This window comes from Lepisma saccharinum, chromosome 6 (assembly GCF_977018435.1).
Source record: "Lepisma saccharinum chromosome 6, izLepSacc3.1, whole genome shotgun sequence".
Lineage (NCBI taxonomy): Eukaryota > Metazoa > Arthropoda > Insecta > Zygentoma > Lepismatidae > Lepisma > Lepisma saccharinum.
The window spans coordinates 65,345,638-65,372,660 of record NC_139234.1 but is presented as its reverse complement, the minus strand read 5'-3'; the positions used below and the strand labels follow the sequence as shown (position 1 = coordinate 65,372,660).

The 27,023-nt window shown below is 36.6% G+C and overlaps 1 protein-coding gene across 7 annotated transcripts in view; it reads right to left on the bottom strand.

The window, feature by feature from the left end:
* The window catches only part of LOC145988834 (trithorax group protein osa-like), a 232,428-nt gene that overhangs the window by 11,201 nt on the left and 194,204 nt on the right, over window positions 1-27,023 (bottom strand). For 5 of the 7 annotated variants that reach the window (XM_083124053.1, XM_083124058.1, XM_083124052.1 and 2 more), the window contains 5 exons: window positions 17,818-17,964; window positions 13,829-14,009; window positions 7,910-8,138; window positions 5,147-5,230; window positions 549-717 (listed from right to left, as the gene is read on the bottom strand). In XM_083124053.1, coding sequence (XP_082980179.1) covers window positions 549-717; window positions 5,147-5,230; window positions 7,910-8,138; window positions 13,829-14,009; window positions 17,818-17,964 — 810 coding nt within the window. The remainder of the gene's footprint in view (window positions 1-548; window positions 718-5,146; window positions 5,231-7,909; window positions 8,139-13,828; window positions 14,010-17,817; window positions 17,965-27,023) is intronic. The other 2 variants (XM_083124055.1, XM_083124056.1) reach the window with 2 other exon arrangements.

The following is a 27,023-nucleotide window of genomic DNA, read 5'->3' as shown; positions in this document are numbered from 1 at the left end:
AATATCTTTGCTTGATTTAGTTTATACATGGTAAACATACTACCTCATTTGGCTACAACTTGTGACAAAACATCATAGATCTTACCATCTCAGTATGACACATGCATAATAATTTATTTAGCACATTCTTAACATGTGGAATCTGGAGCTGGAGTCCCTGATGTCCCATCCACAGGTCAGCTTGGAAAAGATACATGTCCTTTCAAAAGTCTTAACTCCATTCAAGTGATAAAGGAAATACCCTTTTACTGTTACTCATATGAACATTGTGGGGGGTCCCATGGGCATGCCGAATAGAAATTGGAATGTCAAATTCTATTTCCCGTGTTAAGTTCAAGCCTTAACTCTCAATATGCAACACACAGATCACACCATGCAATTATCTCCTTTCGTACACACTGCACTTACAAAAATTGTATGTGTAGTGTGTACAAAAGGAGATAATCGCATTGCACTTACAAAAATTGTATCGAAGTGTGCAAGTATGAATTTCCTTGTAAGAGGCTTAAATAAAAGTCTAGATTTTTACTTTCCATCCATCAACTTACCATACACAGGTCTTTGCTGGGCATAGCCTGGATACCCCGGTTGGTCTTTGGTAAAGTCGGGATGCCTCCTTGGCTGTGGGGCAGGAGGTGGCATGGTTTTGCTTGGGGGTCCAGCAGGGTACATCGTTCCACCAGGGCCAGGTGCAGGAGTTTGTTGACCAGGATACGTCTTTTGTGCAGAAAAAGATAATGTCAGTAAAACATATTATCTTGCACGTGCAGGATACATAAAAATGAAAGCACCACAAAGTTAAAAAATCAAAGATGAGAAGATATCAATAATTTGGGAAATTCGGCAATTTTAAATTATTTTATTTTATTCATGTTACGGGACTTTAGACATGGTAAGATATGAGGCACATTACAAAAGAAAGGGTCGATTAAAAAGTAACTGGCAACAGTAATCCGATTACACCTGCACAGTAACCTCAACTGGTCCATTGGCAACCTACCAATTATATTTCGCTAGTCAGCTGTTTGTTATCGTGCGAGTTAAAATGTGTTAAAAAGTCTGCATGATTAAACAATCCTGCCAGTTGTGAACTTCCGTCTGCGATTCAATTTCTTAATGCCAAAGGTCAAAATACTGTCGAAATTCACAGAGAATTGTGTTAAGTGTATGGTTAATGTAGTAGGTGAAGGAAAAGTATGGCAATGTTGCTCTGTGTATGCTCCCTCGAATGGGAACTTTTTGATCACTCCCCGTATAATTTGGACCTTACACTAGTGACTATACGTCTTCCTGCACATCAAAAAGTGGCTTGCATCTCGATGGTTTGAAGAAACGGAGGTGTTGGTTGGATTGGCTGAACTTACAGGCATCGGACTTCTATGCACAGGGTACAGAACAGCTTGTTCAACGGTACCGAAACTTACTTGGAAAATAATGGTGACAGTGTTGGGTACCAAAATTGCTTGGAAAATAATGGAGACTATGTTGAGAAATGAAATAGATACAGCATGTTTGTAACCACTAATACAGTGTTCCTACATTTCTTTTCTTCTTTGATATAATCAACTGGCCCTTATTTTTTTAATGCGGCTCATATTAATATACACATGAAACATGTTTATGTATTTTGTATCTTGAATAATTTATGCATGTCCTAATGATACTTCCTTTGCAATATTACAAATCTGGCAATTTTCAATCAAAATATTTGATAGGTAAAAGTACAATGTGCCAGAAAAATGAAATAACACATAATACCTTAAGATTTATAAAAGATGACTTGGATCTTTAGAAAAATAAGCTGTATAATAGAAATTGTTTCTACAAACTCAGGATATGGTTTTGTGTATTGTACCAATAAAATGGACAATAAGTTTACTAGTGTACAATGTTGATAATTTTGAGATAAAAAAGATGAACAAAATCTTATTACTCTGAAAGTTATACCTTCAGCTATTTTCTATATACCTCATGGCACTGAGGTATTTGTCATATCAGGAGACATCCCCCACCCCCAGTCCATTAGGGGAAGAATACGCAGGTAGCATCCAAGGTTGCCTGGCATGAATCAGTTGTGCTTTCAGTCAAGTTGCATCACGGTAGTGCTTGTTTCTGTGCGCAGTCAAGATGAACCAGTGGGAGGTTTGGGAGCATCCAGCTTACAGCACGAATCTTGCCCCAAGTAACAACAGCAAACGATAACTGCATTTCTCAGTAATAAAAAACTCCCCTTGTGTAGAAAAATAGCTCAAGGTATGTACTTTCAGAGTAACTTTGTTCTTTCTTTATTACCAAACAGGCACTACTTTCTGGATCTGCCTCAAATAAGTAGGTTACCCTATAGGCAAATGCAATTAAAAATTTCCCATTCATGGCCTAATTGCCGAAAGAAACAACAGCACAGAATTAAAAAATACAACCACAATCAACACCTTACCTCAAGAATTCTGAAATGGATATAAGAGCAAAAGATACATCTTTAAAAAAGGACTAGGAGCATAAGAGGGAAGAGGGAACAGATTCTATGCACATAGCATATAACACATCTGCTGTGATTCAGCACAAGACACTCTCTTCCATGCAAAATGAAAGATTTTGCACGTGCCACTTCAAACTGGTACAAAATCAATCCTTGTTCCTTGGGTACTTTTCTTATAGGGGCTATCCACCGGAAGGAAGTGTCTTCGCACAGACATCATAGTTGTAGCACGATAACTTCCGGTTCATAGGCTCACCACAAGCTGCTAAAGGGAGTTAAGATTGTGTCACATAGGAAAGGAACGAATGGGTGTGTAGCAGTAGGATGTAAACTACGATCACGGCTAAATACTATTTCACAGATCTCTCTTCATCCATTTCCTCAAGATCTATGGCGTCAAAATCATTGCATTCAGGCTGTCAGGCACGAAAATTGGAAACCCATTAGCAGTAGTAAATGAATGAGCAGGATCCTAAAATGTCGCAACCGGGAAAAAATTCTGTCCCCATCCAGACTTCAGGAAAAATTTAAATAATAGTGCTTAAAAGTGGTTTATTCCCTATATATTTTTATGTACTATAAGTGTCCACAATTTATTGAAAATAGCAGTTTTTATTCCATACATGCAAAAACAATCATCACCTGAGGGTGAAATTGTGTGTGTAATTAAAATTTTTCAGTGTTGAGTAATTTTGAATATTTTCGATGGGAAAATCTCTCAATTTAATCAGGATAAAACATTTTTTTCCCATTTTGAACATCAGGTTTTTCAAAATTTCCCCCTGGCCAAAAATTTAACATCCTGCACCCCCAAGTAAATACTTCATTAAAGGTATTAAGTGAAATCATTCAAATCTATATTTTCTCTTTGATTTAGTGATATGAGCAAAAATTTACTTTCTATTTGAAAAGATGCTTGGTCATAGTCAGTTAGGTTACACGTTAAATTCTTGAAGAACACATGAACTGTATTAAATTTTTGTGTAACCACAAAAAAATTATTTTCTGTTTAACCGGAAAAAAATAAATTTTTGTGTAATCAGAAAACTAAGTGCAGGTATTCTTATTATTTTCTTGTGTTTTGCATGTGGAAATCTCTGCAACATTGATAGAGAAGGGGTTCTAGGTTTGAACACAGGTCAGGCAATGGTGTATCATTGGGTTTGTCCCACCATTAACTTTTCCAGTTTATTATTCATCTTCATGATTAACACAAATACAGTAGTATAAAATTGACTCAAAATAACAATGAGCATTTTGCATGTCTGTGTTCAAATGGGAACAAACCAAGCAAGTGTGCATTACGCATCCTGCTGACTAGCCCAGACTGAAGAAAAAAGTAAAAGAAAAACTTCTTGTGATTTCTTATTTGTTCGTACATCTCGCACTTTCTCACTTAAAACATAAAAATATGCTTTAACCACTTGCACTGTGTAGGAAAAAATATTTTCTATTAAATATGTAGGCTACAAATATTGCCAAATATAACGATAGTCAGCAAACTGATCTCATCCTGAATAATCCTGTATTACTTCCTAGTTGCTCATCCAATGGATGTGGAAAACCCTCTTTGTCCAGATCTCTCTTTTCTTCTCCTAGTCATCAAGTGCTTGCTTGAATTATCCAGCGGCCGTGAACCGGAAGTTGATGTGCTACAGTTCGACAATCGATTGTGCTCCATTCGATACGTTTTTGTTTACTCGTGGATAGCCACTTCCCAAACTTTTTCATTTCGCAGCACCCTGCATTTCAAAATTTTTTCACTGTGCTCAAGTCAAAATACATATTTCAAATTCAGATGCATTTAGCATGTAAAAAGTACTAAATAAGTACATATTTGGAATAAGTGGCATTTCAGTGAAAATATTGGCGGCACCTCTGTAAGCCAGCCACGGCATCCTAGGGTGCCACGGTCCACACTTTGGGAACCACTGCCCTATACTGAATGGGACCAGGAAATTTATTTTGTTAAATATTCAGGTAACAACTTAAAGCTGATCAGATGCAATAAAATTAATGGAAGCATAAAATCTAACAATTCTGAAATTATTGTTTACCTCAATTATTGAGTATACAGAGGTGATGTGCTAGCAACGCCATTTGATAGAAAAAAGGATTCACAGTTGCAACAAGCTTGTTCATAGTTATTGAAAGTGGTAGTTGTTGTTACCTGCTCATAACAGTGATAGTTTTCATGTTACACATCCTATTTTGATTGTCAGTGTATAAGAGTTTGATCTTAAAAGAAATTTGAAAGTGTGTTCTTTGTATCTGGCTTACATCACTGTGCTATTTCATAAAAATTATGTATCTAAATTATCATGTTAAATACATCTGTTTATTCAGATATTAACTAATAAAACACTCTGTGCATGTTATTGCAAACTATTATGGGAGAAAAGAAAATAGATTCTTTGAACATCCTCCTCAAAAATCGATTTCTTCAAATTGCTAATATTTATTTTCTACAAAAAAAATCACAATAAATAATATAAACCATCTGTGTTTAAAACATAAAAAATTGTGTACCTTGTACTTCTCTGCAAATCATTACAAGAGGGGATAATAAGAAGTACAAAAATCACAGCAATATAAAAACAAAATACAAAGATTTAGTCACAAGATTATTTGAAAAAAAAGTAAAAAAGTAAAGAAAAAAAAACATACTTGATATGAAGGCTTGACAGGGGATTGGGAAGACACAAGCTGACGAGCAAGCTGCGAAGTCTGGAAACTAGTTTTCTGTGAAATCTACAAAACCAAGATGTGTGTTACAACCAGCCACAACAAGTCACATCTTCAAGAAAGCATCTATAGCAACATTCCATACATAAAGAAGCAGTAGAAAAATATACAAGCAAAAAATTAATAAAAATACTCGGCAGCTATGACCTTTTTCAACAATTTAACTGTTCCCCTCAGAATGAGGGTAAACTCCAGCAGAAGTAGAATTTAATTTGAAAATTTCAAACACAAACATGTTAACAAAATGCTATTAATTGCATACGTTTAACACATGCAAACATTTTCTTCACTTGTGCAGGAATTACCTATCATGCAAACACATAACATGCAACTGTAAAGTTCGTTAACTTGAGGATACTCATAATTGGGAAAAGAGACGGAGTAGTATATAAATACGGAGAAACTAGTACTCACTTTATCCGCCAAACTGTTTCGCGGATAAAGTGAGTACCAGTGAGTACTAGTTTCTCCGTATTTATTGAGGATACTATTTAATTTTCAATTTAACAGGAACTGGTTAACTTTTAGCACCGTTTTCTGCTGTACGTTACCCCTTCCAACTTCCCCTGCTCCCCAAGTATTTTCGCGAAGAGGAAGTAGAACACTTATTGGCGATTGTGTCACTCGTAGCATGTCGTTCCACAAAACTCAGTTTACACAATTTGTAAGGTGAATAGCAGAGTAAATTAATGTGATAAAAGAGTTTAGTTGTAACATTTTGTGCATTACGGTTCACTGCTGTGCCCTTCTGCAAAAGTAAAAGCTGTGTGGTGAAGGAAAGCTTGTTTCATGAATTTTCTGACGCAGGCAGAAGTTTGTTCTACATACTCTTAGGTACAGATAGGTTAATCAGGATGGTCTGCAGTTTAAGTGGAATCCAAACCACTATGCAATATACCTCCACTGGGGATCAAACCCAGGACTTAGCTGATGCAGGTACAACAAGCAGTTTAAAGGGACAACGTTCACGAAATGTTATTTCTAGGAGTTCTGTATTTGTAGTTTACACTTTATGCAAGCAGATTACCTACTTCAACTAAAAATAAGAAAACTACTGTGCAATGCTCTTCCCCAGGTTGGACAAGTGAAATATTTGGACCAAAAGCCTCAAAGAATATTTTGTATGTTTAACATATATGATTCATGTTGTGGAGGTGCACGCAGGCAGCAGTGTCGAAAGTTTAACTATGCCAATTTCACGATATTAGTGGAAGTAGGAAGACATAATAGTATGGCAGAAGGCGATGCTTTCACAGACAAGGGTTCTCTCATCACTATTTACATAATTTGAAAGGCTTAAAATAATATCGATACAAATTTACATTGGTGTGAAATGGTTTGCAATAGTCTACACTTTTCAAAATTATTAGGATTTAAGATCATATCACAATGAAAAATACGTTACATTAGCATCAGGTGGAAGTACAGAAAATTTACTCATTTTATAATTACTGAAAAAAGTTTGCATTTCATGTTAAATAACAGAAGGCGAAGATGAAAATTTCTAGTTTGTATCATAGGTACCAAGTTACTAGATTAAATCTGAAAATTTATTTACATAAAAGTAAAATGTTATGTTATGTGTATGCGTGAATACATAATTTTAAATACAAACTCATATGGTGTGAATTAGTTCTGAACAAAAACTGCTGTTGTCGATATGATCATACGGATTTTAAAATTGGGAAAAGAAGAAAATATGAAAAGAATAAAAACAGTGTACATGAAATATGCAGGAAGAACACAGACAAAATTGAAGTAAGTCTTGGAAGCTTTCCTGGCGACAAATGATGAAAAGACACTCTTGGGCAATCAACCAGGGAGTTGTGGAAAGAATAACAAGCTTTCAAGAGCTAATGTCACTCATCTTCACCTGGTCAATAGCCCGAGAGAATCTTTTCAACAGACAAAATTATAACAGAAAGTGAAAACAAGATAATTCAAAGAAACACTGAATGTATAAGTCTTTGCAAAGTTACTGAAAATACATGATAATTCTGGGGTTTCTGAACATTATTTTAAGAAGCATGTAACAATATTGGTATTCCTCAAAATTGTGGCAAAGTCACAAATTTACATGTTATGTACTGTACGTAAAAAATAAAGGAACACACAAATCCCTACCATAAACAGTGAGGCAGTACTCAGTATCGACAGTTTGCAATACAAAAGTGTGTATGTTCTTTTTGGATGGAGGGGTTTCAATTTAACAGATGATAAGGTTGAGCTGGTAATCAATTTGAGAAATCTTACCCTTTGGTAAATAATTAAAGAGAATTGCACAGAAAATCTGCAAACCAGAATGTTATTTGTCAATTATTTTTACCTTATGGAAAGGTACACCTGACTGAAATCTAACACTATTGCTTTTCTGGCTAAGATCTAGATAGTGAGGTACAAGAGCCCTTTACACACATACAAGCATATTAAAAAAGAAAGGAAAATACTGTAATATTTACAGTAATCTGAAACGAGTGACACATAAAATAGTAAATAAAATAAAGATTTTTTTACACAATGATATTTGAGGACACTGAAGTCAAGACAATAACAAGCTGCTATGAATGGAAACAATCACACTAAAAGTGATAAATAACTACATACATATCCATATTTCCCATTTCAGGTGAGTGGAACTTTCACGATGAGAAATTGGGGCATTTTCCCATGTTCACTGTTACATACCTGATCCTGTCGATAGTAATCCTGGTGTCCAGGATATCCACCAGAAGGAACCGAGGATTGATTTGGTCCTGGAGGTGCACTTGGTCCTCCGTAACCTGGTCTCGGGGGATAACCTGGTGGCTGATTCTGACCCATGTATCTATTGTATGGATCCTGTCCACTGGGTTGGATTGGCGTACCTTGTTGATTGCCAGCTCCAGGTATACTACCTTGCTGTTGATTAAATGACCTAGGAAAAAAAAAAAGTATTTTCTAGTCTGAGAAACGAATGTTTAAACAATGGCTTTGAATATAATTCTGCTAACCTTGTACACAATCTGGATTTTAGTAACAGAAGTAAGTTTTCTCATGGTAAAGTTTGTTACAGGTATACTTTATCGAAACAATTTATAGTTTAAAGTGGGATTTGAAGCAGAGAAATGTGGTATCACTGGAGATGAGCCACAGCTGAGGAATAACTACTATGATATTATGGAGACCTGATGCCACAGGTGGCAATATACTATTACAAAATCCAAACAATGGATATGCATCCACTAAGATGTAAACTTAATTTGTGATAGAGTGGTGTGACACTCATTCAGATATTTTTATTTGAAACATACGGCCAAAAATACTAAGATTGATTGATTCATTTGCTTTATTTTACTTCGCTTCTTGTGCCACGTTTGGCTAATTTGCGAAGATAGGGATGAGTAATAAGATGAAATTGATGGATGGACACACATACATACATGCCCAGATCAGGATTCAAACCTGGGGCCTATGGAGTCTTAGTGCGATGTGCTAATTACTCCACTGCAGGGGCTGGCACCAAAAATACTAAATATGCTATCAAAATTTTAATTTGTGTATGTAACCATCCTTACAGATTTGTAACTGATATGGAGTTTGTTATGTATTCATGTAAAGCGAAAGGAAGAAAGTGTGAGATTTGTACTCACAGGAGAACAAGACTTGCCAAGATTCTTTTCATTGTATGTTTGGTCAAAGCAGTCCCCCTTTGCTGCTGTTTTCTGGCTTTCAAGACCATACTCTTGAATCATTCTCACAATGTTGGGTCAAGACTGAAATTTTGGTGCTTACCAACCCCTCACACTAAAGGTGAGATCACTAACAATTCGGTAAGGAGGAGCTCAATGTAACAATGAACTTTATTAAATATGAATGATATGTTCTCTTTTATTGAACTTCTAAATATAAAAAAAATATAAAAATTGGTTTAAGTATGACGGTATCAGTATGACTACCATCATAATGTGAAAAATAAAATAATTCTTATTGTTTAAAAATTTACGATTTGAGGTCGTATTTGGTGATTTGTATTTGTACAAAATTAATTTGCATCACTTTGGCTTTGTTCTTATTTAAGTACATATCCAAACTTCACGTATTTACAATATTTTCATGATTTAGCAATGTAATTTGGTTTGTGATCAAAAATATGCTTACCGAAAATTGCAAATTTATGCATAATCGCTCATATGTTTGATTTTAGCAGCTTTTATTTGCTCTTTCTTAAGTATTTGGGCACGAACATGTATTGAAAACATATTACAAACATGTACAAACCATTTAATATAATTTTGGTTGATTTTCGACATTAAACTTACGATTTGCTGTAAAGAAGCGCCTTGTAGAGTAATCCCAGAGTTGAGAAGTAATCCTAAACTTGGACGCATAGCCAACTCGCATAAAGGGAAAAATCCAACTTGAGAGTAAATAACCTTTTTCCCACCCAAATTGTAAAACCTAAAATAACTAAAAAAAGGTGAAATAAAATACGTAAACATGTAAAAGAATATTGTAATAACTATTTTATTGTATCTAAATTATTTTACAAGCGTTTTAATGCATGATATTAGTACAATTCAAAATTTGTAACTTGAAATGTATCCGCAAGTTTGTATTCTGTGAAAAAAGTGATAACAGTGAGAGTTTGCAAACACTGCTTCATCTTTAAGATCATCTTGGACTGACGAGAAGTCACAAAATCTTTCGGAAAGTGAAATTTGAAGAATTTGATTAAAATGGAAGATCCGTCGATATTTTAAAGCATATCAGCGCAGATAAGTATTATGTTTACTTTTAAAAGTTGAAACTTCATCGCTAAAGGCGTAAAACGTCCAAAGGACTTAAATTTGGTGACCGGCTGGAATCACATAAAATGGCAGCCATCTTCGTTTTATAAGGAATCTACGAATAAATATTATGCATGCATGTAGATACTTTAAATGAAAGGCCTATTTCGTAAAGGTACCAAAAGTGATTAATTGGGATGTGGAAAGTGAATTGAACATATTATTTACATAATTCGTCTTGGTTTTCGCCAATTGATAATCGAGCATTTCTTGCCGAATTACGACGTAATAATCTGCGAAAGATCGGAAGTAATTCTTCTTAGAAACAATTTGACTTGAAGTAATAAAAGTATAATTAACCTGAAAAATGACAACAGGTTGATGTAAAGCAATATTTATGCTTCATTGTACTAATATATACCAAAGAATGTACAGAATTTGTGTGTGAACTTGTCTAATTCATTGTTCAATTTTGTTTAAATATATAGTCCATTAATACTCGATTTTGGTAATTTTCTTTGAGTACTAAAGGTGAATACATATTTGTGTCAGTAATTTAACAACACGGAAAATATATAAAATTGATCTTGTATTTTATCATGTAAAAGCTTGAAAATATTTTCTTTATTATTTTTAAAATTTGAATACAGTCTCGACCGTACATTTCTAAAAGCCGAGGTAGAAAGGTCGTGGTATAAGGTCCAAGATGTTCATTTCTGAAGATACTCATATAATGGGAAAAAAGCACCCAACAAAAAATCAATACCCCTATAACAACAGGTGACATTGCCTCTGGCCTGGATAACTGCTATGAATCCTATGTGGTAGGAACTCCGTGAAGTTGTGCATGTTTGTAACATTAATAAGCAGCCAGTCACTCATCAGTAGAGACCACCATTCGATTAGAACATGTGGATGTCTGTGCATTTCACCCAATGTTCCAAATAGCCCCACAGATTCTATATCTAATTCTAATCTGGGGAATTAGTGGGCCAGTCAAGTTAAGGGAGCGTTGCACAATGCTAATCATGTCATGCAGACATGGTAACCAAGCTATCCATGTTGGTACAAGGTCTAACCTACTTGTATGAGAGGGTCCACTTCATGATATAAGAACACTTCCAGAACATCACAGAAACACCTTCAACTTGAACATCTGCAACGCAGTCCAAATTAAATATGCCATTGGATTTACAGTGCACTCATCACCTTGCTTCACTGGAGTACATACCATGTTTCCAGTCCTCTAGGGCATCGTTTCTCAATCTATGGGGTGCGACCCACTGCTGGGTCCCGAGGGGGCATTTGGTTGCGAAGTCGGGCTTGAAAATTTATTTACTGTCTTAAAAACCTATTACATTTAAATTACTTAGATATATTGTTTAAATATTTTAAATTCAACCCTTGTTGTACTTGGTCTCAACTCTACATTCTGTCATTCACGGTCTACTATTGGTTCTTACTGGCATATCTCTGATATTTAACTGAAGGGAATTGAATGTCTGTCATTTTCATTTCGGTCACAGCAATGAGTTCATAATTATCTGTGTGTCACATACTTAAGGTGTCACTTGATATTTCCGACCACCTGTATGTGTGTGCGAGTATGCAGATGGCAGATGCAGAGGTGTCAGCTGTCTTCATTTCACATTGTACAAAGCCAACCCCCTATGAAGAAATGAATTGCGGTAGTTTATTAATCAATGGAATTCTAGGATTCAATAGTGACTTTTTGTTATCGACAGCTAGTCTTTCAAGTCTTGTGAGCGCGAATGACCCAGTTCGTTCGATGTTGAGTGTATATCTGTCTTAGGTTTCCAGTATGTACAAGTGGCTAAAATTTGGGACACTGAACAGAAAAGTACAAGTGAGTGAAACTCTTTGTTCTGTGATTTAGCATGTGTGTTTAGTTAGATGTTAGACTAGAGATAATTAGTCTCTTAAATTATATATTTACTCTTCTATAATGAATTATGTGTAATTTCTTTTAGCAAGCATAAAAGAGGACTTCTCGATGTTAACAAAAATATGATTAAAAACTAGGTGCACACCCCTACAAGTAATTCTACAGGTGCCCATGCTTATGGGTGCCACATAGTGTAATATCCATCAAGATGGGTCCCAGACTGAAAAAGGTTCAGAATCACTGCTCTAGGGTGACAAAACACACTCCGCAGAAAAGAGTGCAGATGCCAGAGCTTTGCTAGCCTAAAACAATGCAGTTTCCAGGGTATACTATGTGAGGTTGAATTTTATGTGCCTTCAGCAAAAGTTACTCCACTCCTTACACCCCTCACCAAAATGCACTTGCCATAACATCTTACAATGGACCATATTAGTGTGATGTCATGTTGCAAGATCAATTCCAAAACATCTTCTCATGTGGTTTTGTCTTATTAGGACAGTCAACAAGGGATGCTTTTGGGGTCAATAAGGAAAAAAATCCAGGAAAGCTGGAATAAATTTTATTATCTTCGTAAAAGTGTTCTTAACATATTAATTTGCACCCCTCTACCACCCCTGCTTTGGACCCATCTTTGAAAAATGGTGCCCAAAATCAGTTTTTTGCAAATATCTCGATTGAAAAGCATTTTACAACAAAATAGGTAATGACAAAAATTAATCTACATAAAATTCTAAATTTTTCTTCTAGGATGTGCCGTTTAGGTGCTAGAGCGAGAAATTTCACCTTCCCCCCCCCACCCCATTTTGCAAGAGCAAAACTCGGGGAAACCTCTTTTGCATGATGTTATGAGCATTTCCCTTCTATAAAACTGGAATTATTACATTATAATTTTTCTTATAGAATGTCATTTATGGTTTCAACTGGTTTTATCATTGCACACAGTAGTTTATAGGAAATATTTTGTGTCACCTATGTGTAGGATATGCTTCGTCTCAAAGAGAAGATAACCCCAATTCAATATGTTGACTGGCCAAAAACTTTATTTCACAATAAAACGATGGAAATGTTATGGTCCGGGATCTGGTCAGATATGACGATTGAACAGATCATGATGCGCTCCATGAAGAGTTGTGGAGAATGACAGAGGAGTACCTTTATGCCTTTTTCATGCTGGATTGCAATGCAAGTCAAGGAAGGAGTTTGGACTGATCCCTTGAATGAGGAAGGGGGTGAATGAAGTTGGTTGAAGCAAAGAAAACAAGACTTTTTTTTATGATGTATTTTACACTGCCGAACCAGAACAAAATTTACAGCCCTGCCTTTTTTTTTCTTCCTAGAAAGGTTGTGTTGTTTCTCCGAAGATATCTAATCTTACCAGTTAATCTTGTAACAGACAATGCTCCAGTAGACCTGTATAAAATCTAACATTCATTCTGCCCGATTATCTCCCGACTTTTGCTGGTGCCAGTCTGACTGGTGTCAAGATTCTTCGAGTTTCGCTTGCAATAAGCGAGAGATTGTTTTCCTTTCCATAGGTTTCAGTGCAAACAGGTTTCTCATGAACTAGAATTATAAGAATTTCCTGGAAGAGCAACGACTGTGTACAATTGAAAGAAAGTAACATTACTTTAAATCATTTTTTGTGAAAACGTTTTCATGTTCTATTTTTCTTCTCACAACACGTGTCCTGTGCATAACAGGTTGTATAAGTATGAGAATATATGGTGTTACCATCTCCTAGGCATCTTTGTGTCAGTTTAAGCTGAAAATTGGTGCAAATTCCAAAACCGACCCCTTCGAAATAACGACCCTTTTCCCAGGAACTGTGAAAGGTCGTTGTATCAAAAGTTGACTGTACATAGCACTAGCAGAAACAATCTCACATAGGTGAGAGTGAAAACTGATAGGGGATGAAATAAAGCAAGCACTCACCTGTCCCCTTCTGGTCCATACGGAGGATACATGCTTCTGTTTGGTGGGTATCCACTACCTGGGGGATACTGCTGATTGGGGAAATCGTGGCTTATATTTCCAGCAGGGCTACGGTTATATTGCTCTTGATGTGAAGGATACTGCGTATAGCCACCCTGACCCTGGTATCCCTGTTGCATTCCTGTAAAACATAAAAACAAAATGAAAATTTTCTCGCACATCAATTTAACATAGAAGCTACAATATTCATCCGACAGAAAAAGAAAGGAAGTAGAAGAGAAAATGTAACAGCAAGATTAACATGCATGACACCCCCCATACATTTTAATGAATATTCAATTTTGTACTTTATACTCATTCGCTGGTATGGGTGTTAGGCTCTATATGGTGACCTATTTTTGTGTCCTTGCACAGTGTAATTCTTCCTGAGCAACCAAAACTATAACAAATTCTAAAACTAGGAATATAGATATTATATGAACATTTTCTACACATTATCAACTAGATGATAATCTGTAGGAGTCTGCACACACTTTTCAAAATTAAGTGTATCAACATATTACAAAATTAACTAATTTTAGAATATAGTATTTCGAAGATTTTCTTCTTTGTTGCCTTTGGATCAGCAGAGATTTTAAATACAGTGTTTACGTCTATTGCGTTGATAAAATCATTTTCAATCAAGAGGTACAGAACGAACTTTTATGGAATCAACTTCGTTATGATTATTTTCTCCCCTCTTTTGAATCCCAAACCCTAATGTCCGCTACAATTACTAACTGCTATGTTGAAAAAATCCAAAATTAAATCTAAATTTGGAAAAATAACATTCCACCTTGTAATCTTTCAGTAGCACTTGCAATCTCCCACTGACCCACATATAATTACGAAGGAAAAAAAATATGATAGCATCCTAATAAATTTTTGCATAGGATGTTAACTAAAAAGTGTCTGTGGGTTCAAGGCAAGATATTTATTTTCGAGCACAAATATCTTTATAAAGGAGAGACTAATTATAACAGGTACCATTTCACAAACATCTCATATGTTATCAACACATTCAATGAATTCATGTTTGGGGAATAAAATATGTGATTGTATAAATACACGTAGATGTTACTAACTTTTCCCACAAGACTTACTTTTAAAGGTTCTATTATAATTTCTGTGGCCCCTGGTACCATCTACTTCGGAACTTGTTCAAAAGATTTGTGGAACAGACGGGGGCAATATAATTGCTGCACAATGTATAGTTTCCAAGAATTTCCTACGTTAATGAATATCAATAGATACTATATTGATCTCAATCTATATATATGGTTTCGGATATTCAATATATTGTCATTATTTGAGTTTGAAAAATATACCAAAAAAAATTTAATTGTGCAGTGATGTGATGAATAACAACTCACTGTGAAAATGGAAATACGTCTGTACGTAAATATTTAACATGGCATAGTTACAATAGTGTCTTCAGTGAATGGACATAAAATATGACCAAAAGCAGACGTATGGTGCTAAAACAAAAATTCATGTGAAGACATTTCAGGTTTTTGTTTTTTAAGTCTACTTTATACACAGATAAGCTAACAGGGACTGGACCTAGTATTTAAAGTGGGATCCAAACCACTGAGTAGTGAACACAGGACCTCTTGATTACAATGTGTCATTACCACTATGCTATTGGAGAGGCTCTTGCATGAATACATTGCACGTGAATATGTATAATGAAATTATAGATTTGGAACATTTTTGCAAGTTGGTTACATGCTCTTAAAATTTCTTACCTTTACCTAATCATGACACTGCAACTGCTTAACTAATATTGATATTCAGGAAACAATACAGTACAGTAATCACCAAAAACTATTGAAAGATCTAGGTTTTTCATACAAAATCCCACCTGAACATGTATTGTATGAAGAGTGACCATCACTAAGATTAATGACATATCTTGAACCTTTATCCGCCGGACCTCTCACGTGCCTGTATTTTTACTTAGGCCGGCGCCATTTCAAGCGCAGGCTTTTCAAACTTGCAGTGAAGTACAAAAAAAATCGTAACTCGAGAACTAATTGACGTAGACAAATTAATTTTTTTTCTTCTTAAGGACAGAGCATTTAGAGGAGGTAAAATTTATACACTGTGCCTCCCAATAATTAGTGTTCAAGGGAAGAAGAAGTTGATTTTTTTTAAAAAAAAATTATATTCTCGTGCATTTTTTGCTGCAGGCCGCCTGCATTTTGATCCAAAATCACTGTTTACCTTGGCAAACATGTTTTAGGGTAGTACACAAAATGGTGTTCATTTCAACCTCCTACATACACAACAGCACTCACTGCACTGACCACTTTTGGTACTCCACACATCAACATGGGCCCCAACTGACAATGCTCACTGTCTGATAGCACATGCATGGTGCTATCACCTCTTCCTGACAGTGTTCACACTTTAAATTTACAACCCACGTATATAATAAATAAGAGTGTAAATAGATCTTTGTGGAATATTTGCAACTTTATGTTGGACCAGTGCAATATCAGTGATTGGTACTGGTAAATTTTATATTGGTACTTTTATCAATATCTGCCAAAAATTGCATATAACCAAATATTATAATGTTTTTAAATGTAATGTTCAATCTACAGTTAATTTACTAAAAAATCTTTAAAAAAAGGATGAAATTTGCAAAGTGCAAAGATTTAATGCATTTTGTTAATACTCTGTTATAAATTTCTCATGAAAAGAGAGGGATTTAACACTAACTGCCAGGACAAATTTTTGCATTTTCTTTTGGGAGACCAGAGCTATTTTGTAGGTGTGTATAATTATCATATACATGGCCTGTGTAATACACTTCTTAAAATTTCTTCTTCCCTAGGCTGTGTGCATAACAATTTGTATATACAGTCTATACTAACAAAGTAGCCAGGGAAACTAATAAACACATTTGTTTTCAAAGAAGCTGTGTGTAACAACTATACATGCTACTGAAAGTTGTGTATCAATCTGGATACACATGGCTACAAATTAGCCATCATTAGGTTCCTTGCATATCACATATCAATCACTACTTTCACCGGTCACCACAACATTTACTCATTTCCAACCTTTTCTCTTCTTGCTCATTTGGTGCCCCTGGCAACGCACGCAGTCAACTATCACCTAGCACTATAGGTATGTGACAGATGTCTAAATAACTTACGGTTTCATTTAGTTTAATCAAAATTAACACACAGACACGACAGTCATAATTTATAACACAAGATCCTAATTCTTCACTCTGTACATTGAACACTAAATATTATCAGTGCTGGATATATGAGTTGTGTGTGTATCTGTCACTTTTAAGCACTACTCTGGAACAGCAGAAAATTACAGAGTACTTTTACTACAAATGTACATAAACTACATAGTACCTAAAAGAAATATATTCAAACAGACAGAAGACAAAATACAAGGACACTTTCAAATCCACATTTACTACGAACAGACAAAAAAACCTCAATTCTATGAAGTGTGAAACTGATGATTATCACATGCCAGTGATTTCTGCTACTACATAAGATAGTGATAAAAAACTTGAAATTGGTACAGTAAAAACACAACCATTTAATCTACTCAAATTGCACAATTAAGCAACACGTCTTCAACAATAAAGATTTGTCGTGATCCAACACTTAGAACAATTCACTTCCACACAAAACACTGAACAAAACTGTGATTCGATATAATATATATCTAAAAAAAACATTGCAAATGTGCACTTCTATATAGAAACAAATGTTCGTACACAAGACAACACACTATGGAAGGAAAAAGTTGTTGATGATCAACCTAAAGACTCCTGCCATGCTAAAAAACTTCTCTCACAAAACTCAAGGCATTCACTCAAAAAACAAAGTTATGGTCCACATCCATGAATAACGCATGCAAGAATAAGAATCCACTTCCACAGAATATGAAGGGAAGGAAGGTCCAATTCGTACCTTGGGGACGATTGGGCATGGAGTTTCCATAATGTGGTCCATAAGAATTGGGCATGCCTGGCCTCTGATACTGACTCTGCTGCAGGTCATCGAAAGGATTGGATACACTAATGTTATCCCCAGGACCTTGGTTTGGCACCCCCATACCTATCATAAGAGGTAAATATTTGTTGGTTCTTGTTGATAACCCTATATATATCACCAACAGTATTCTAATTCATATTATTTCTTAACTGTGCAAATCTATAATGCTGTAATGAATACCACAGCATCGTAATTCCTTATACATAACTTGTATACACTTAAAAATCAAAATTATTTTCTACTATCTATATTAAAAAATAATCATAGCTTACAAAAAATATTTACATCTACCTTGAAACCTTATGTGCACATCACAAAAAAAAATATTTTTCTGCATTATAATAATAAATATATTTTCTTTTAGATCAAGTGTGAGCACACAGAAAAAAAATCTTGAACGACTTAATTTTGCATTATTACTTTTTTATATCCTACTCTTATCTATGTAGTATCTTTATTCCCTATCATAAAAAAACTGAGCCACAATGGAGACAACTCTTAAGTATATTTATTAGCACTGCAAAAGTAACAACAATTTTTGTTTATTCTTGCTAAGAAAACAATGCTATTTCTTGGAATGCACAATGGAGAGCAATAGACAGAACTATATGCCTCACAAAGGAATTACAGGATGGGAAAGGAATGCTTTCTAATGAGTGATGAGATGCACAATGTATATTGGTTGGATCTTATAATTTTCGATTTGTGAAGTTTTAAACCTTGTGTGTAATAATTCAAGAAGGAAACTAACTTCAAATGGTAAGAGACTATATAATCAGGATTCCCATTCATTCTGACAAAGCAAATTCCATGACTTTCCCAGGTTTCTAAGCAATTTTAAAATAAATTTCCAGACAATTCAGTGGCTGCGGTGGCTGTCGGTAACGTGTCTGACTACCATGCTAAAGGTCCCGGGATCGATCCCCGGCAGGTTCAAATTCGGGAACTTTTCTAACGTTGGAAGCGGCCCCGGGTGCCCACCCAGCACCGAACAACATGGATACCTGGGGGAAACCCTTAGGGGGTAAAGGCAGTCAGGGGCGTGGTGCTGATCACATCACCCCCACTCACGACCGGATCAAGAAAGTGTGGTGCGTTACCCCCACACCCCCTATATGCCTTCATGGCGTGGTGCTAAGCACATGGGAGCACTTTACTTTTACCTTTACCTTTGACAATTCAGCTGGTTAAAGAGGGGGGAAATGCATTCTTAAATCCTGGAAAGAACAAAAAATCAACACCAGATATTTCCCATGACTTTTCCAGGATGCTTTCCACGTCCGTGGAAACCCTGATTATAAAGTTTGAAGCACATAATAAATGACTCAACATCGTAAATATGATTTTGAGAATATTTGCAATGTAAAATGAATTACAAATACAGTTCCTACCAAAAGTTTAAGACCATCTTATGTGTTTTTCAGACAAACAGAAAAAGTACATATGCGAGTGCTTTTCATGAAATAAACACTTTAATACAAAATTGCAATTATTATGTAATGTTATTGAAAGGTACATCAAGATCAAGAAAGTGTAAGGGCATATTAATGCACTTATAACTAATAGATGCAACTAAAGGCACAATTTGTAAAATCATTAAATCTGAACTTTGAAAATATACTTGGAAACAAACATTTCCCTGAAATTAGATGAATGAACTTTTAATAGTCAATAGGTCCACCTTCAAGTTTCAAGCACATTTGCACACGTTTTCTCATGTTGCAGACCAATTTCTGGCATTCTTGGGGTGTAATCTCAATCCATACTTCGGAGATCTGTTCACGAAGTTCCTGGACATTACTTCCATTCCTTGGCTGGCATCTGGCTACACAAAGACCAATGGCATTCCATAGGTTTTCTATAGGATTCAGGTCCGGACTTCGTGATGGCCAGGGCTACAATGGGATTTCGCTCACTTCAATCTAAACCATTGTTGCTGCTAACATGTGGCAAGTTTCCGTTAATCCGGTCCTCGCATACAGACATTACCCGGGAGTAGCCGCAGCATGGTTTATCAATCACTGTACCTTGCTGCTTGAATTTGTTTATTGCGTTTGCCACGCAGGTTTTACTTGCATTCAATGCAGCTGCAATTTCTCTATGAGACCTATTGCATCTGTACATAACAATTATTTGCCATTTCACAGCCATGGGCACAGATTTTTTTCCCAGTTTCACATAGCTTGCGATTCAAACAGCTTGTTTATTATCAAGCGTAACGAAAACAGGTTTGGACTTCCACAATGCTGCTACTCGAGATGTCTTTCTGTGCCATCTATTGACACACATTTCAACTAATGGCTGATAAAATTTGTTTACTCCAGCGCAGTCGCCGAGGAAGATATTGTTATCTGAAGACCTCTCAGTTTTCGCTGTATTTTTTTTATTTCGCAAATTTTAGAAAAAAAAATATAAAACAAAATTTTTTTTTTGCATTTTTTTCTTTTGGTGCCAAAACCTTTGTTCATGTTCCACAATACTGGAAAAAATTCAATACTGTCATAACGATGTTGGTTACATGTATACACATTCATCAGTACTTCAAAATGCTCAATTTTTCAGTTAAGAAATTTGATTTTCCACTTTCGTATCTCAAGAACTCACACTATATTACTTCCATACAATTTCACTCCATATTTGCACCAAAAACTTTCGGTCAGGATTCATTTATATGAAAAAATTTGGTGGTCTTAAACTTTTGGTAGGGACTGTAAAATACGAACTGTACATGTCCATGTCAAAGGTGAAAAAATTCATTCTATTTCAAAATACACTAATTCTATTGATCCTGGAAACATGCATCTTTGGAATGAAATTAATTTACCAGTACCAAGTTTCAATTTAAAAAATGTAATAATAAGTCTCTAAACAAATTACATTTTACTGCCTACATTCAATGGATAACAATAATGATGCTTGAAATACAAGGGTCGTTCAAGGTTGACCGGGACTTTTATTTCTGCAGAGGAAATAGGTAGCAGAAGAAACACCAAACTATGTCAGTTTTTCAAAGTATTCTCCATGCATGCCGAGGCACCGTTGCCATCGTTCTGGCAGCTCCTGAATTCCTTTGGCATAGAAAGAACTTGGTTTTTGTCGTAGCCACTGGAGGACATCGCTCCGCAGTGCTTCGTCTGTCGTGAATTTCTTCCCTCCCAGATGGTCTTTAAGGGGTGCAAACAAATGATAATCACTGGGGACTAAATCCGGACTGTAGGGGAGATGGGGCAGAACTTCCCAGCGCATGTCGGCCAGAGTTGTTGTCGTCACATTGGCCGTGTGAGGGCGGGCATTGTCATGGAGAAGAATGACATTTCCAGACAACATCCCAGGTCTTTTCTTGCGAATGGACTTTCGTACAGCACCACTCAACAATGTGGAGTAATACTGGGCATTAATCGTGCTCCCTTTGTCCAGAAAATCCACATGGATAACGCCCTTCATGTCCCAGAAGACACTTGCCATGATCTTTCCAGCGGACGGCTGCGTTTTGCTTTTCTTGGGGGGCGGGGAACCTTTATGCCGCCACTCCATGCTGCGTCTTTTGGTCTCTGGGGTTGAATTGTGCAACCATGTTTCATCACCCGTGATGATGGATTTCAACAATTCTGCTTGAAACCGATTCAGAAGCTGTTCACAGACCGTCCTGCGTGTCCACTTCTGATCGAATGTCAGTTGGCGGGGAACCCACTTTGCACAGATTTTGCGGAAGCGTAAGTGGTCGTGAATGATTGTCTCAACACTCCAGACACTGATATTCACCTCGGCAGCAATATCCCGCACTGTTACTCGCCGGTTCTCAAGAATCATTTGCTCAACACGTGCGATATTCACTGGTGTGACTGCAGTCGGGCGAATGTGTCCATGCGCTTCATTTGTCACCAGCTCCCGTCCTTCGCGAAACTGCTCACACCATTCGTACACTCTTTTCCGCGACATCGTTTGTTCAGCATACTGTGCTTGCAATCGTCTGAAAATCTCAGCTGGTTTCACTTTCTCCTTCACAAGAAATTTGATTACACACCGCTACTCCACAGCCACAGACACACTGCTTTCCGCCATGTTCACTGCAACTGCTGCGCATGCGCGAAATACGTCATGCCGGGCGCTGGTTACTCGCGAAGGAATACATTACGTCACCCGCACGTTTCATCATGATCCGGCTATTCATCGATTTTTTACGTACAAAAATCCCAGTCAACCTTGAACGACCCTTGTAACATGAAAAGTAGTAATCTTTTTTCAGGTTCTCCTACAACACCTAGACACTAGACTGCACTCCAAATCTGCAGACAAGAATGGTATTTGCTTTCAATTCAAAGTATCAAGTGGATGGACACCAGATGAGCTAAAGTAAATAGATGACTTTTTCAAAAAGAGGAAACCTCATGAGTGAAAGGGCAGAATGTTCAATTGTTCAATGAGTAGTCAATAAATAGAAGAAACATTACTTGGCTTCAAGTTGAAAACTAAAGTAGTGCAAGCGTGCATATTCATTCATGATGGATGCGGTAAACACAGTTAAGTATTACATACATGAAGTTTTGTGTTTCCACATTCCACAATTGGATATAGTTTTTCTTCGATCAATTTCGAAAGCTCACTGCCTTCGTTCACTAAGGGTACGATGTCTGGAGCAAAGAATGAAAAAAAAAGAAGTGATGCATTACCTACAATCTCCTCTCCAGATGCCATACTCTCAGTGAATGAAGGCAGTGAGCCTTCAAAATTAATCAGAAAAAACTATCCAATTGTGCAACGTGGAAACGCGAAACTTCATGTACGTATTAGACGTACTTACATTGTGTTTAGCAATGCTCACGCTCACAACACAGTGTATGATCACTTCCCTACCTCTGCACATACAGTATATGTTAATACCAATAGAGATACAACAGCTAATCTAGCAATATACACAAGCTTTACAAAAATGACATGGGTCAATTTACATGATCCAAATCTAGAGAGGTTTGCGAACGTAGAGAGAGGAATATGCAGAGAGTACGAGGATCTTAACCAAGTAATTTCTGCACTTGTAGGTACAGGTATTGCAGTCCACAATATCTTGTCACTACAGGCATATACAACTTTTTCCAGGAATGGCTTTTTTTATATACAATTCTTGGCAAATTTATGAACTAAAGCAGATGCATTTTCATTTCACAGAGGTACTTATTCTGAATTAAGCTTAATACAATCAACTCCGTTTACAATGAACCCTTATGCATTCAGATAATTTGTAGATAATTTTTTCACTATAACCAAAATGCCTTCCTTTGGCCCGATTTGAAGTTAGGTTTCATCACCACCACAAGTCACCACCCATCCCCTCCATTCACTCTCAGATTCCCCCATTCCACTTCAATTTGCTCCCTATGCTACCAAAATAGTCTTCAAGTTAATATAAGATTTGTACTGTACTGTACTGTACTTATGATGCTAACAATGGTAGTTTTTCATGGAAATTTCATTTTTTTAGGTTCACCATAGGCAAATGTTCACTGCAACAGAATTCACTACATCCAGAGTTGACTGTACTTGGATTTACCAATTATCGAAGACAGCATCCTTCTGATAAAACCACAAGATCAGTCCAGTATCCTAACAGAACCAGACCTTATATTTAGTTAAGTGTTTTTCAATAGTTTTTTTGAAAAACTGTATGACTGTGTTACCAAATATAACCTCCATGCACATACCATTCTCTTGTACTTTACCTGATGGAAGTGCATCGTAAAAGTGCATTGCAATTATTTCTAAAACCCCAAACACCCAGCATCCTTCCCTTCCACTAATCATGCACCAAAATTGTACCAAAAAAGTATTTCTTTAATATTATGTAGGGATGAGCCGATATGAAATTTTGGCCAATACCGATAAAGTACTGATATAAAATTTACTGACACTGATATTGTACCAATCCGTTATAAAATTCAAATGGTCCTTGAGCAACTAGAATGGATCATTGAGCTCCTTAATAAATGTGTCTCAAGATGACAGCAGTGCAAAAGAAGTTGCATATTTACACATTTACTTTTTTAAAAAATAGGGCATGGAGATTATCGATAAAAATTATAACAAAATGGCAGAATTTTGCACTAAATTATAGATATATCGGATCTGTGAAAAAAATTGGTAATTTTACCAACAAACAAAAACACCGATATGCCTATATATTGGCTGATACCGATATAGTATCGATTAATCTGTCACATCCCTAATATTATGATTACTGTAAATATGCACCAAGCAATATTCTTGCTGCAAAAGTCTGGCGGACTGGCATCAGAAAGTTGCAATACTGTAATTTACTCAGTCAAGTAAAACTGCTAGAATGTTCACGTATCTGTTATCCTCGTCCGGTTCCTGCCTCAGGGTGGTCTGTTGTTTGCTGGAAGAGCTTTCCAGCCATCACACAAGTGGCTCAATCCACTGAAAAGAGTGCTGGAGACTAGGGATAGCCACAAATTCTGGATATTGGATATCCGTATTTCAAATATCCATATAATTCGGATAGTACAGATTTGATGAAGGATTTGTAGAAAATCCACAGTGAAGTACAAACATGAACAAAAGAATATGTGGATAGACCGTGAAATGAATAAATGATAAAACTATCTGGATAATGCACACATTCGGATATCAGACTATCTGATATCCAGATAGAAAATTATTCGATATCCGGATTTAGCCATCCCTACTGGAGATAGCACATGCTTTTACCTCTGCCAACCGAAGCCTGTTGTTCCCTTTGCAAGGAGATTTTAAGCAATACTTGTTGTGTGTCACCTGTGGACGGACCAATAGAATACAGGCTTGTGCACTGTGTAATGTCTTTAATACTTTGAGATACCAATGCCACTGGTATCAGCTGATAATAACACTGGCTCAGCCCTAAACAGCACTGGTGTTGACAGGACACATTTTCGTTTTCGTTATGAATTGTGCAATTAAATGTTGTAATGTTTTTAAGTTCTGAGCAGAAAAGCAAAGTAAAACAAGACAATTCAATCAAGTTCTGGGGTTCATTTCCCTACCATATTTTGTCAGGTAATGAGAAATCAAGTGCAAAATACAAAATAAAGTACCGTATTTACGCGTGTATAATGCGCACTTTTTTCCAAAATTTTTGCCCTTCAAAACTGTGGTGCGTATTATGCACGGAATAATTCGGACAGCCAAAATGAAATCACGCATTTTTTTTTCCCACTATGTCACTGCGTATAACATGTATATATCTACAGATTGCCTTTCTTTAGCAATAATAATTTTAAAAAAAAACTTTTAAATGCGAAATGGCCGTTTTCCATGAGTTGTCACTTAGTAATGGAAAGTTTTGCGACATCGAGAAAAGCAGCACCCGTTCTGGCGGCATTCAAGCACGCGCCTACCGTCACACGGGAGACGTATCAAGCGGTATTTTTCGCGGGAGAAATAACTTCCACAAAAATTGTTTTCGCCTTAGACATGGCCATGATCAGAGATCGGGCGAAAAATACGTTTTTTGCACTCATTCCCTTCAGAAGCACTCTACCGCTCGCAAGTGGGTCTGATCTAAAAATAACCACCAGACCACGCTTCAGTTATATCCAATAGCACTTGACCTCTGCCCTCCCCTCCCCCAAGCGTACCAATGTTACCCGCAGCCGACGGCTGCTACGCAACATGCCAGGCTTGTTTTGCCTTTGTGATTTTGTTTGCTCTTTTATACATGAGAAGAGATCGAATATGCTTGGATGTTATTTTAAATCGACTTTGTAGCGTACAACTTCCGGTAATCGCTTTCATTCAAAACGTATTCTTTGTTCCCTGTAACACTTCATAAAGAAGTGAAACTGTTATAGATAATCAAAGCCACATAGACCAACTAAAGATCGTCAACACTCTTAATGCATTTTCATCCAGGTTTCCGCAAAAGTTCACTTCGATCTTACTTGCATCATAACTCCCGTTTACCACTTTCTACATTTTCATGACTGTGCCGATGTCCTAATATTTGCCAAAAGTGTTCCGTTGGCAGAGTGACTTCTCCCTCTTTTCTTCTCAGCAAACGTTTAGGGGGGGGGGGGCAATGCCGATTGTCTTCTTGCTCGTGTGTGCATACACAAGCTGATTACAGGCAAGGGTGGAAGTGGACTGCTCTTTCTTTCCTTTGACTTCTAAAATGGTCAACCAGTTCTGGATGCATTCTTGAAAATGAACAAAAACCATAGGACAAGTATAAAAAAAATGCCTCCCTACCCAGCTTTCTCCGCCACTGGTCTGCACAGCAATGTAATAATTGCAGATTTCAGGTCCTATTTTTTTCTTTCTTTAATGCTATTGTATTGAAATATTGCCCGTATTATTGTCTGTTGCAAGGTAAAACGTAAAGAAAGGGTTTATTCTTTCTTCTTCACACAGCTGATAAAAGTTCAGCCTTCGACAGTTGCGTTATCTTTGAAATACGGAGGATTTTCCCTGACCACCTGTTGCTCGAACTTCCAGCCAGTCGCATTGTTTTTACGCTGCAACTGGCGCCAGTGTTTTGTCTAGCGTCTGCGAAGTTGTCGCTTGTGGATAACAGCAATGACTCATCCAGCGCGAAGGCAAGTCATTGTTTTGTATCTCGCAAAGCTGTTTTGATTTGACGATAACGAAATTCGATCTTCAGAAAGAAAAAGTAGAGTTAAAACAACTTCATATTCTGCACCTTTATCTTCAGAACCTCAATGTGTAAGCTGCGAACGATTTAAAAAATGCTCAATGTATAAGCTGACACGGATTACCGTGGATTACCGTCGATTAACGTGAGAGTAAATAAAGATCTCACATTTTGATATCTGAAAATGCGCAAGTTTCATAAAGCTTGTTTTGAGTTCATTTTATGCTTTTGGGCTAATCGGGACTAAATATACAGTTTCACTTTAGTGAAATCTAATTCCAAACCAAAATGATTATCGAGTGCGACACTGTTCAATGTGTCTTAGAATACGAAATTGGGTGCAAATAGATCGCAAGTTGCCCGTTTCCTTTTTCAGGCTGGCTTACAATGCAAGTCGAGGAAGAGGAAGGACTGCTCCCTGGAATGGGGGAGGGGGTGAATTAGAAGTTGGTCGAAGGACGGAAAATGACATTTTTAC